The sequence below is a fragment of the Dermacentor variabilis genome, chromosome 2 (assembly GCF_050947875.1).
Source record: "Dermacentor variabilis isolate Ectoservices chromosome 2, ASM5094787v1, whole genome shotgun sequence".
Taxonomy (NCBI): Eukaryota; Metazoa; Arthropoda; class Arachnida; order Ixodida; family Ixodidae; genus Dermacentor; species Dermacentor variabilis.
The window spans coordinates 2,075,827-2,089,778 of record NC_134569.1 but is presented as its reverse complement, the minus strand read 5'-3'; the positions used below and the strand labels follow the sequence as shown (position 1 = coordinate 2,089,778).

The 13,952-nt window shown below is 49.1% G+C and overlaps 1 protein-coding gene across 13 annotated transcripts in view; it reads left to right on the top strand.

The window, feature by feature from the left end:
* The window catches only part of LOC142571288 (parathyroid hormone/parathyroid hormone-related peptide receptor-like), a 1,032,566-nt gene that overhangs the window by 864,389 nt on the left and 154,225 nt on the right, over nucleotides 1-13,952 (top strand). For all 13 annotated transcript variants that reach the window (XM_075679532.1, XM_075679539.1, XM_075679537.1 and 10 more), the window contains one exon: nucleotides 9,754-9,823. In XM_075679532.1, the coding sequence (XP_075535647.1) occupies nucleotides 9,754-9,823 (70 nt within the window). The remainder of the gene's footprint in view (nucleotides 1-9,753; nucleotides 9,824-13,952) is intronic.

The following is a 13,952-nucleotide window of genomic DNA, read 5'->3' as shown; positions in this document are numbered from 1 at the left end:
CATGGATTCCTAATTTGCTATGGTTGTCTCGTGGGGATGCCAGTCTGGCAGGCGCCCCGCAGTAACGAAAGGCCCCTTTGTGTGTGCGACCAAGGGGAGAACCCTTTCCGCAAACCAACGCCGCCTACGATCCCCGACGCACGTTGCTACGGTCGACCTGCAGGGGTACTGCTCTGCAAACATATCTCAGCCCGCTGCAGTTGTGTCGACCAACCCGCGGGTGGTGGCGTCCTTCGGAGAAATGGCGACGCCGACAGTGCTAACCGACCATACACTTCCTTCTGATAACCGGAGAAGACGACAGAGTTAATTATCCATGCGCCTCCTTCGGGGAATCGGCGACGGCAGCAGGGCTGGCCATGTTTGGCAGACCGTGTATTGTTGGTTGATTTGCTGTGGCCTTCATGGTCTATTTCCAGCAAGAGAGCTTCTCTAACAAAACGTGTTTTGCGGTGCGTTTACTCGGGCCCCAGGATTTGCCACAGTCTGCTGACACGCATGGCGGCTACTGGAGAAGTCAGCTCTGGAATCAGGAGGCGCCGGCTGGGGTCAAGCGTGACAACCTGGCTACGATTACCCGCTGAACCCGGTGGATTCTAGGAATCCAAAGTCCTTATATGCGGCGCCTAGATATCGAGTTTCTGAAGGCTCAAAATAATGAAAGACCTAGCACAGAGGCACGAAAAACCGAGACCTGATGGCACCGTATGCAGTAGGAGAGGGCATAGGTATTTTTCTGGTGCAGTTTCAGCACACGCGTGAGAAAGAAAAATTCGCGAGAAACACGTGGCCGCAACGCTTGCTTACGTTGCTGCCACGTGAAGTCGCTGATATCATTACTCGCATAGAGGAAGAAGAAGCAGAGGATTTCTATGAAGCCGAAGAAAGTCTGCTTAAAAAGTATAGCTTATCAGCATAAGCATTTAGGCGAAAATTCAGGGAAGTCAGGAAGAGCAAAAGTGAGTTATACTCAGATTTCGCACACACCTTGGAGGTAAACCTAAAGGAATGTGTCAGAGAAGAAGATGCACTCGGCGACGCCGACAAGACAATGCAGTGCGTTGCTTTAGAACAGTTCTATCGCCGGCTGCCAGAAAACATCAAGTATTGGGTTCAGGATAGGCCAGGCGTGGACACTATCTCGAGGCCGGCCGATCTCGCTGAGGAGTACGTAACTTGCCGTAAGTTCGAAGGCAACGAAGCTCCTAAGCAGGCGATGAATACATACAGACACAGCAAGCCAGAGCGATGGTCAAAGTCGAGTCAGTATATATCCAAGGAAATTTCAGATTCGGTGAAAATTAGTGACGACAACAGCAAGGGAAAGGATTAGTCAGCCTGACAGAGGGCAGAAACGCAAATAACAAAAGCTTTCGAGGCAAAGAAACCAGTAGTTTGCTACAACTGCCAGAAAACGAAACATATCTCCGTGGAGTGCAAAAATTACGAACTAGTGTTGATGTAACTAACTAGTAACGTGGAAAATCTGAAATTGCTAGAACCATACATTCGAGACCTCGTGGTAAACGCCAAACCGTGTCGGGCGATTCGCGACTCGGCAGCCACAATGGACGTGGTGCACCCGTCGTACGTAGAGGAAGGCCAGTTCACGGGAGAATGTGCGTGGATAAGGTAAGCCGTAGAGGCCTCGAGTGTTTGTCTCCCTGTGGCCAAGATTTGTATCGAAGGCCCTTTTGGAGCACTGGACACTGAAGCAGCCGTCTCGGCACATCTCCCACCTCAGTATCCATATTTATTTTCTAACAAATCCGAGGATTTGCTGCGACGCAGGGGAATCGGGTTTAGGGAGGGAATAGTGCAAGCCCTAACTCGTTCCAAGGGAAAGGAGCTCGCGGCCAAGTCAGTGTACGAATGTCCAGTGGTGGAGGAAACAGGTTTGACGGAGGATTGGTCAACCAGCATCAAACAGGACAGCCCTGTAGGCGTTAATGCGGAAAGTGCACTAGCGAATGAAGAAGCCAGGAAAGCAGCAGAGCCTGAAAAGTCTCGCGAGGCAGAATGCAGACAAGGTTATTGAATGTAAGCCCTGCCACATTGATTGCTGAGCAGGAAAAAGATTCCACCTTGCGTAACCTAAGGCCGGACGCTAAAGAAGGTGTGGCCAAACAGAACGTAAAGTTCCTCAAGAGGGCAGGCATCCTCTATAGAAAGTACACCACTCGCAAGGGAGTGCAATTCGACCAACCCGTGGTGCCGCATCCCTATCGTAAGCAGCTCCTGCACCTGGTCCACGGGGGCTTTTGGACAGGGAATCTTGGCATTCTTAAACCAAACGACAGCTTACTGTAGGAGTTTTACTGGCCCGGCTGCTTTCGAGCAGTAGGAGCATTTGTGAGAAGTTGCGACGCATGTCAACGCTTAGGCAAGCCCGTAGATAAGGCTAAAGCGCCAATGAGACTTGTTCCCATTATCATAGAGCCATTTCGCAGGCTCATAATAGACACAGTGGGACCACTTCCTGCAACACAGTCCGGCTATCGACATATTTATTTATTAATTTTATTTATATATTCTTCCTGTACTATGCCCCGCAACGAAATTTCCAGGGGCCGTGCCCCTCAAAGAACTAAGCTCGGTGGAGATAGACAATGCGCTTTTGTCTGTCTTCGCGCGAGTGGGGTTTCCCTCAGAAATCCAGTCAGATGAATGATCCGTCTTTACGAGCGCACTGGCCTCGACGTTTCTGGAAGCGTGCGGTATTAAAATTGTTCATAGCTCAGTGTACCACCCGCAGTCAAACGCGGTAGTGAAAGTCCACTCAGTCATGAAACGGCTTTTGCAAGCCCTTTGTTGTGAGCAAAATGCCGATTGGGAAGTTTGCTTGCCTGCAGCAATGTTCGCGCTTCGAGCTGGGTTCAACAGGGTTTTCACCTTACTCGTTTATGGTCGCTGCCTTCGGTCCCCTTTTCGCATTGTTCGAGAAGCCTGGGAAGCCCGCGCGGAAGATCCTTCAGCTGTGGTATACGTGCTAGAGCTGTTAAACCGACTGCAGACTACTGAAGAATTAGCAATGCAGGAAATCCGTAAGGCACAAAGCAATCCGAAGGATTACTATGACAGGACGGCTCGAACACAACGCTTTGAAGTTGGGGAAAAGGTAATGATCCTGAAACCCTCATTGAAAAACAAACTACAGGTTGAATGGGAAGGACCAGTTGACATAATTATGAAATTATTTGAAACAAACTTTGTAATCACGGTACCGGGAAAATGAAGGACACCACAAGTGTACCATAGCAGCCTACTTAAACCCTACCGGCAGAGGGAGGCAATTGTGAGCATGTGCCTTAACCAACCTGAGGAGATGCATGTCGACTTTCCGAAATTAACATCAATAAGGGGGACAAAAGACATTCGTGACATCATTGACAAGCTAGTAGATCAGGCGGAGTTGAATCCCAATCAAAGATTGGAATTGAGGGAAATCGTGTTTGAATTTAAAAACATATTTTCAGACACACCTGGCCGGGGACCACAGCGATCGTTCACGATATTGTGTTTACCTCATCGGACCCAGTTCTTTCGAAAGCTTATCGCGTTTCACGTCAGCAACGTCAAGTCATGGCCGCTGAAATAAGCAAGATGTTGGAACTACGTGTAACCGAGCCAAGAGAGAGTGATTATACCTCGCCTGTTATCTTGGTTGAGGTCCCAAGAAAGGAGCCGAGACCGTGTATCAACTATCGTTGGCTCAACCAACTTAATCACGAAGGTACAGACCTGCCCGATACCGCATATCGAGGAAAGGCTTGAGAAAGTGAGCAGTGCTAATTTCATATTTACACTTGATTTAGTCAGAGCGTACTGGCAGGTTCCGTTAACCGACAGGGCAAGCAGGCTTGCGGCGTTTATTTCCCCGATGGGAACCTTTCGGCCGAAAGTCCTGAGCTTTGGTTTGAAGAATGATCCCTATTGTTTCTCTAGCCTTATGGACCAGGTGCTGCGGGGAATGGATGATTTTGCACTTTCGTATCTCGATGACAGCAATCTTTTCTTCATCATGGGCGGACCATATGCAACACCTGAGAACCGTGTTGTGTCATCTACGGGAGGCCAGCTGAACTGTCAAAGCTCCCAAATGCCAATTAAAGTGCGCAGAGGTTGGTTATCTAGGTCACGTAATAGGGTAAGGCCATCGTCGGCCTTCGGAGGTTAAACTGACCGCAATAGACAACTTCCCACAACCCCGCACAAAGCGGGACATCATTAATAAAAGGAAAATCAGACATCCACCCATTCGTAGCAATCGCTACAGAGGAAACCCATACGGGTTCCTCGAAAGAAAAGCCTCAGAGCTGAAGAAAAGCGGGACATCAGGTCATCCCTTGTTTTGGCGGGGTATTACCACAGATATATCCCGCGTTGTTCCGAGATTGCAAGTTCTTTAACAGATGCTCTCAGAAAAACAGAACAGCAAATGGTAAAGTGGGATGACGAAACAGAAAAGGCTTTCTTTATGCCGAAGAAAGCAGTAACGAGTCAGCCAGTGTTGAACGCGCCTGACACTCTAAGCCATTCATTCTTCAGTTTGATGTCAGCGACCGGGGTGTCGGGGTGGTGCTTTGTCGAAAAAGAGATAACGAAAACGATCACCACGTACTGTACGCCAGTAGGAAGCTTTCAATTCGTGAGGGAGCATACAGTGCCCCAGAAAAGGAAAGCGCCTGCATATTGTGGACAGTGCAGAAGCTAGCTTGCTATATCGCTGGTTGAAGGTTCACCTTAGACACTTGCCACTGTCCTCTCACATGGCTGCAGTCCATATCTACGAAAAACGGCCGTCTTTTGCACGGAAGCTTGGCTTTTCAACAGTACACCTTCGATATTCTCTGCAAGAAAGAAAAACTTAAGGGCAGTGCTGACGGTGTGAGTCGTCGCCCCTAGAGTAGCGAAAGCTCCATGCTCCTCTGGTTTCCGTGGCATTTCTTACGTTTGTATTTTTTTCATACGTCTTTTCGTTATCGCGAAGGTGTAGGTGAGTGTTAGCTGATTTTAGTAACCATGCCTTAACCCTTACAAGAATAGGCTGTTTTTAGTGTTCACGGGGGAAGGACGCGGGACAGGGATGGAAAAGCAGTAGTGGGTTTTCTTTCTTCATGTAAAGCCTGGTGTATCTTGGAGTAGGGTGCTTGTGGTCACTTACTTTGTGGTTGTGGGTACGGCTCTGTTCTGCAGTGATTGCCTGTCCAAACAGGAGACGAAAAGTTGCGACACCCGTTTGCAAGTCCAGTTTCCCCGGACCGGACCAGCGAGAAATGGCACAAGAGCGCCACGAGGACAGAACGGCGCCCACGAATCTTAACAGCTACGAACCAAGGGTTCGTCACCCCTGAATGAAATTGTGCTGCTGAAACGCCGATCCCTCGCCAAGTGGCTGCTGGCCTCTACTCGTCGGGATCTTGCTCCCCCGCCGGAGATGCTGTTAAAGTTGGCGTGTACCACGCCGGGTAAAGAGGATGCTGGAAAGACCCTGCTCAACCGAAACGAAAGATGCATTCCTAATTTGCTATGGTTTTCTCGTGGCGATGCCGGTCTGCCAGGCACCCCGCAGTGATGACAGGCCCCTTTGTGTGTGCAACGAAGGGAAGAGCGCTTTCCGCGAACCAATGCCGCTTACGATCGCCGACGCACGTCTAGGCGCCAGCGGAGGGAAGCACGTGCGAACATCACCTGGGAGAAGGGCTCAGCCGCCTACGATCCCCGACGCACGTGTAGCCGCCAGCACAGAGAAGCACGTGCGAACGTCACCTGGGACAGGTGTCAACACTCCATCTATAACCAGACTGTCACGTGACCTCGACATGGTCAAGATCACGCCTACAATTTTAGGGGACCTATTTAAGGGGCCCCGCAATGTACTTTTTGATTGAATTCATTCGCTTCATCTTATCCTTCATCAACCATTGAATAAACAGTGCAAGTTTCGCACTAGAAATCGTCTGGTCGCTATAGTCTGCCGTACGTCTGCAGCCTGCCGACAACGCCACGTTACCCAATAGTAACGCTGGTCGAGCTTCGAGAAACAGCGTCGAAACAACTGGTCGGCAGCGATGGGGTACGCTATCCTGGAGAACTCAACACCGGTCGCTTGTTTGCCATCCGCACGTCTGCTCCTCTCTCATTGGCTGGTTCGAGGCGAACGGCTACGGTCGTCTTCACGGCAAACATGGCGCTTGCTCGAAGAGATGCGAAACGGGCACGTGAGGTCTAAGCTACAGCCGCGTCAGAAACAGTATTTTTCGCGTTCTTGTGATTATTAGTAGAATAATCGAGCACCCACGGAGATAGTCATCGAAGGCACCCTTCTAGGCATCATCAGTGCATGCGATTGCCGACAAAATCAGACGAAGCGCAGGAAGTATGCGTTGCGTTTGCGAGAGCGTCGGAATAAATATTTGAAGCCGTCGACTTCGTGATTTTTTGTGCCGTGCTTGGCGTGTCCATCACATACAGTTGCATTCTGAGCAGGACACATGTTCAGGGCATGGAGAAAGGAAAAAGTGTCGGATCGGTGCACACAGCATATGCGATTCTGTGTTCTGTGTATGCGGTTCGTTGCCGCGAAGTGGTGAATGCCAGTCCTTTGCAATTTTGGGATGTGATGGTACGATCAGTAGCGATAAGTTTTTATTGCCTCGTTATCGCTGTCATTCCGCTTGTGAGCCATTTTGGTGGTGATCACGACGTTCTAGCTGTGTTCTTGCTGTTAGGAAGTGTGTTCACAAGATACAAGTCGTGATATACATGTGCGATGTGCCACAGCTTACATGGGTGCGCACGCTTTATGCGATGTGAAGGTGATCATGCTCACTCACCAGGCCTGTTGAATAATCCGACGTTTCGGAACCGCATACGGGTTCCTTGTTCACCGAGTTGGACAAGAAATCATCGTCACTTATATAACCAGCACGTGACGTAAGGAACGTGCGTAAATGGCAAGGCTAGTCCCTGGTGTCCGGTTCATCGTAGCTGGCGTGGATTGAATAATTAGAAATTCTAGCAGCCGTCGGGATGACATGTTTTTTTCTTTGGCAACAACAGTGGCATTGTCCCAGTCAACCTTGTGATTATGTTCCTGCGCATGCACGGCAATGGCGTTCGTCGTGTGACTTATTTCTTACGTCACGTTTATGGTGTTTGAGGCGTCTCAACTTCCCTGTTTCACCAATATATACTTTGTGGCAATCAGCGCACGGTAAACGTCAGATTATTCATCAGAGTTGGTCAGTGGCCGTTATCCTCTTCATTTCTATGCCTGACCAGACGAACTTTTTTTTTAAATTATGAGGTTTTACGTGCCAAAACCACTTCCTGATTATGAGGCACGCTGTAGTGGAGGACTCCGGAGATTTCGACCACCTGGGGTTCTTTAACGTGCACCTAAATCTAAGTACACGGGTGTTTGCGCATTTCGCCCCCATCGAAATGCGGCCACCGTAGCCGGGATCCGATCCCGTGACCTCCTGCTCAGCAGCCCAACACCATAGCCGCTGAGCACAGACGAACTTTCGTCGAACCCTTGATTATGTTATTTATGCGATGTGTGGTTTTCTCAGAAGGGAAATGTGCATAAGTATTGCCGATCGCGTTTTCCCTTGTAGTACCCGGACAGATAGGCCCTGTCACACCCACCTTTTCTGCTTCTTACATGTATCATTTCTTTCTGAAGACGTTACTGCACTTTTGAAGGTGCTTCCATCGGTGAGGGGAGCTTATGGAACATGGTAATATTTATGTACGTTAGGACATATAGCGCTGTCGTGCAATATGGGCACGCCTGCGAGCACAAATATCATGGATGAAAATTTAGTGCAGCCTTGCTTTTTATCATGTGGGCATTGGTGTGAATAGCAGGAGTTTCTAGATTGCACCAAGTAAATAGCTTTATATTTTGTGATGCAAGCGGCTTACATACCAAAAAATCCTAACTGCTTGTTTTTGGCTGGTGACTAAGCACAGATTCTGTCTCTGAAGACATCAGTGGCATGATAGATGAATACGTTATAGGGTAAGAACTGGGTACTTCCTTCTGATTAAATGTGAATTTGCGTTTCCTGACAAAAAGCAATATGCATCTAAATATGAACAAATAAGACAAGCAGTAACAAGCAAGTAAGTATCAGTGGTATTGTGATGTATGACATTCTGCTAGCAGCCAGCAGAATCTCGTCAAAGAAATTGTGCCTCGAATTCTTCGTTACTGGCTAGCTATAGTGACATTACTAATGCAGGCAGAATAAGCTAAACGAAAGCTAGTCGTTACTTTGTACATTCACCCTATTTCATTCTCTGTTTTATGTCGTCTGTTTTCACTCGAGCCCTCAGTTTAATGCGAACAACATTTATCACAAGTACCAGCATTATGTGCCTGCCAAGTGCTTCATTTTATATCCTCTTGTTCATTCTAGCGACAGTCATTACCAAATAATGAGCGTTAAACTGACTTGTGCCCGCGAAGTATGTCCATTAAGTGCTTTTCCGACGCACTTTCACCGAGCTGTAAGCGCGCTGCTACCTATCATTCATGGGTGTAGATGTTGGCCGCTATAGGTGGGCGAACCCGTATCCGAACCCGGCGATCCTTCGCCTCTGCTACCCCGACCTTTATTCGTCCGACGAGTGTAAAGTGTGCGGAGCCACAGCGACGCTGCAGCACATGCTATAGGAATGCACGGGTGGCCAGGAGTCCCCGACGAACGGATTAGACACGGCAGTCTCGAACCGTAGGGCGCGGTGAGAGGAGGCCCTGCTTAGCCACGGCCTCGCTGATCAACTGTGGGCCATCCGGCACGCGGAGGAAGCCGCCCGTGTCCAAGGACTCGAGGCAGTCACCTAGGTTGGGGTGCCTTGGCCCCAAACTGCCGGACATTTTCAATGAAGTTTTCACTCACTGTACTCTGCGATTTTACTTTTGACGTATCGGGCTCTGTGCTGTCGTGAATCCTATAAGCTGCTAGGTAAGCACTAAGGTTGTGGCGTTGTCTGCGACATCGTCACCTTCCTAATCCTATTGATGATAAGGAGCGCCAGTGAGGATGAGGAGGTACTCTGATTACAACACAATAATGTCGATGACGACAACGGTCGTCGTCAGCTATATGGGCGGACGGACATAGCAAAATGAGTTTGGAGCACTTAAGGGGTGTAACAGTAAAACTCTTGTATGAGAACAAGTGCACAGTTTTGAAAGGGTGCCACAGGCTCAGAAGCTTTGCCATGCTTATCAGTTTCCGTTCAAGCCTTAAAATTTTGAAGACTAGTCCACCTTTTTCTTTAGTCTCTCCGCCCTGTAAGATGTTTACGTCCTTGCTTGCCCTTGCCACATAAGCACTGAGGGTTTCCTGACCAATGAAAATAGAACCTGTTTTGTGTAGCCGGTACTTAGTCGAAACTGATGAATAAGTGCAGTCGATCACTCCATATGCATTTTAGATAACTAAAACTGCATTCAGTCAATGCTATAGAAGCCAAGCGGATGCATTGTATGTCACAGCCAATATGTGAATAGCATCTATTGTGGTTATATGTGACTCAGATTTTGTTGGATGGTGGTCGTTGAGTACCATCAGTGCCAATTCAATCCTGCCTTCTTATATCAGCCTGTTCAATACAGCGCCGGTTTTGCACATTATAATTGTGATATCTTTGAACTTACGGATACAATAGCATGAGTTATCCGCACAAGCGAGCGTTCGACGAGGAAAAACGATTCCACTTTTCATTTCTCAACAGCTGCTGGACGACGAACCCGAGGCAAGATTTGTTCTGGATCATACGTGGGCCAATCACCGCTTCCATTGTGGTAAGCTCAGCTTCCAATACTTCAAAATATTTCTCTGAACGCTGTAGATTTGTCATTGGCACATCGTGAATCATGTCACAAAAGCTACGAGTTATGCAATATATATAAACACAGAAATATTGAGAATCGCATGTCATCCACAAATTCAATACGGTCTTGTCAACGGGTATAAATGTCACAAAGACAGCTCTTGAATCCATTCGCTATACTAATCAGGAAAACTTAACCAACTGCCCTTATTTATTTATTTGTTTGTTTATTTATACTTATAAGTATTTTTCGGTCTGACACCTGGTTAGCCAGGACTGTTCATAACACGAGTGCCATATTATTTACATTCTTTTCTTTACATGAATATTTGTTTGTAATTTCTCACAAGCCGTTCTTTACTTATTTACTATCACGCCCAGTCTATTTTAACTTCTGTAATAATTCCTGTTCTCTATTTCCCTTTATTCATTTTTACTCTCTCGACATTATGTGTATGCATGCTCTTTGTTATCACTTTACACATTGTTAGATCTCGCCGTTGAGTGCGGGAGTTGGCCGACGCGGAGGAGGATTTTGAGAACTTAAGGTTTATTTACATCATTTACAGTAATAACGCAAAATAATGAACAGTCATAAAGTCATCGACGGCCGGCAGCAAATCGGACACTGTGGCCCGTGGCAAGAAGAACGAAAGAAAACTCCTCTCCCTGTCGCTCGCTTTTCATCCGTTCGGTGTCTCAGGGCCACGTCATTTTGGGAGAATCGTCGAGCCAGCTAAGGTGTCGTCATTTACCTCCAATGGTAGGCGCCCGTGGACGTGTCGTCATATTCGGCCAATGGGAACGCTAGAAGGGCTCCATTTTCCGAGGATCGACTTGCCTCCGGCGTCTCCTCCTCACTTGGAAGCGCTCAACTGGAGGAGACGAGTTGTTTTCGAACGACATTCCAGATCTGCAAAACAGCTTTGCTCAGGACCAAGATCAACTACCTGGAACCGTGCCAGCCCCCCGTTGCACTTTCGGGAAGAGTCAAGCGGGGGGGGAGGAGACAATAGCTCGACGAGCGGTGTATGAAGTGCGGGTTACCAGCCTGTCTGACGGGTCCGGTAACGTGGGAAGCGCGCCCCGGCGCTCCATAATTGGAATACGACGTCGATTGGCTAGGGTCGGGGAACTTGAGTGATGCCTCGAAAAGGGTCCGTATCCAACATTTGCTAGGCCTCAATTTCCTTCTCTCTATATTAGCTTGAAATCTGCTATTCCGCACTATGCAGCAGCGTATTCTCCTGCCCTCTCACCCCTTCCCCCCTTCAGTTTGTTGGGAGTCGGCTGTGCCAACTCAGAGATAATCCTTGATTGCTGTTCGCAGACCCAATAGTACAAGGGGCAGCATTTCCACGCAGTGCTATCTGCCGAGCGTGGCGGTCAATGACGCTTTTAGTTTTCGGTTGAGGCGCTCAACCACGCCACTGCTCTGTGGGTGGTAAGCTGTGGTGTTATGTAGACGCTTTCCGAGGAGTCTCACCAGGGCAGAAGAAAGCGAGCTTTGGCACTGCCGGCCTCGGTCAGTATTCATGCGCAAAGAGCAACCGTACCACGACACCCACGTAGCGACAAATGCTTCGGCCACTGTTTAGCCGTGATGCCTTCTAGAGGCTCAGTAATGGGGAAAGTCGGGCTAGCTGGTGATGAATCATCATACCTTGCTGGGGAAGCATCGCACTGACGCGGACACGGTGAAGACACACAAGAAAAGATGACACTCGCTGCACTCGCAACTATTTTATTTCAGAACACATACTTCATACTTATATAGCTGTGCACCCTCACGCGTCAAAGATAATCAACGCAAGATTAAAGGCGTTCTTAAAATTCATATGCCCGTGCATACTCGGACAGAAGACACACGCCCGAGTGCAGGTAGTGGTTCGAGACTCGTTTCGTCGAAACTAGCTGGTACCCTGCGTGCGGACTGTGGGAGACGCGCAAGAGCAGCTCGCGCAAGATTCGAACTTGGCTCTCGTTTGCGCAGTGGCCACCCAGCAAACTGGCTGAAACGGTGCAGGAGTTGTGACGGTAGTTGGTCGCCGAGTTCCTCGGAGAGGAACTGTTGGAGCCTACTCTATTGCGATGGCTCGGGGCGCTACATGACCGTGCGTTTCAGGCCGTCGTATGCTGTGGCCGAAAGTGTACCCGCTGGCAAGTCGTGTATGGCATAGGAGATGTCGGATGGTAGCGCGCCGACGACGACCAGGTACCTTGCTGTTTCTGAAGTGATGCGCCAGAGTCGAAAACTGGAATCTACTTGCACAGAGCAAACTCGAGGATCCTTGGGCCAAAAGCTGGGAATCTGAAGTTCTGCGGCGATTACAAGAGACGTTATCGTGGCGTCATCTCTGTCTGCAGCAGTAGGAGCAGCGTCGTCCATGGAAAGTGTTCGAAAAAAAAAACGTAAATGTCCTGGGTTACCACTTGTTGGGAGCTAGAGGCAAGCAATAGACGTTTTGACAGGTTGAGAACAGGAAGTCGGCTGGCTTTACTCAAGAGTAAAAGCAGGTTGGTCGAGTGGCAGTGGTGATGCCCCTGTTGGAAAGCCACTTCGGTTTGAGCAGAGGGCAATGCCCCCCATGGCAGGGACAGCGAAGTGACAGACGGTCGCTGCAAGTGTATAGGAGAGTGAGCTACGTGTACACAAAAGCGCTGATAAGGAACGCGGTTGCTGCCCTGGCAGCGACAAGCTCCCTTGTCGAAACATTGGCTTCAGCGACATGCCAAGTTCGACTACTGCTCATCATTTCAAGCCTCGATCTTCCTGTAAACTTCTTCCTTATCTAGATATTACAGGAACACATAGTGGTGAGCGCTGTGTTATTTAGCGTATAAACGAGATCGTTAAGCCCATTAGAAATTCGATATTGGGGGCGAGCTCCATCCCTGGAAAAGCTGGCGCTGCATTCGGCGTGACGTGGCATGGGAGATCACGTCGACACAGCGGCCGCGTCGGCTGCTTCGGAATCGCTGAAGCGAGCAGAAAAGGAAACATTGAAATACGACTTGCGCTGCGGTTCTGATTTACTGGTGGGACATTACCGCCTTGGGTATCTGCTTGGCAACACTTCAAGGTGCTATAATAGGCAGTGGCTGCCTTTGAAGGCGTGCAGCCCGGTAGGCTACTGCTTGGTGCCGCAGTGCTGCACGTGCGCAACGCAGCCCGGTGCCAGCCGTATTCACGCGTAGTCGCTGGACAAGGAGCTGCGTGAAGCTTGGCTCGCGAAACTTAGAACCGGCAGACAGCCATCGGTTACAATTCGGGTACGCAGCGAGCACAGACGCGAGGAAGATTTCTGCTACGGCATCGGGACTGCGACGTTAGGCGAGTAGCAAAAAACGCGCACTGAGACGCAAGCCCGCGCCGGCTGCGCGGGTTATGTCATGACGGTTTGGTCTATGAACTTGTTGATGCTCGATACTGGCAAGTTCACTGGAACGAAAAGGGAGCAGTAGGACGCACATTAAAGAAAAGGCAAGGCATATAGTCATGTTTGGGTTATGAATTATGCACTGGATTACGAAATCGAAGCAGAGGGAAATCGCACGCTGAGAAGACCGATAAACAAACAGTGCGACGCAAATTGAGAAATGATATTGAAATGTACAAGAATTTAGAAGACACGAAAAAATTGAATCGTCGCGACGGCACATCACAGTCGCCGTAGGCGTCAAAGTCTGTACCGAAATTATTTTTGAACAGTTCTGATTGCGTCCACGCAACCGCAGTTACTTGTGTACGGTCATATTGTCATATGCTGTGGCCTAAAGCTCACGGCATGGTGCGAAAACGCGCTCACAGCGAAAGCAAAAGATTGTGCGTGGACATGCACGCAGACGCGCAGTCGGCCACTTCGAACCCGTGTGATCGCTGCATTGAGGGTTCTTCCTGTGATGCTCCATTTGATTATACAGACAGCCCACTATAAGAACATATTTCACATGGTTCGCTTGCCACGTTTGCCTACCTTTCACGCAAGAAGCCGGTTCGAGAAGCGGGTTCGGCAGACTCCATCACGGCGACCGCGCGCAGTGGCGTTCACTATACGTATTCGGTAAAGAGATAGCGTCGGTAAACGATTCTGTGCTTT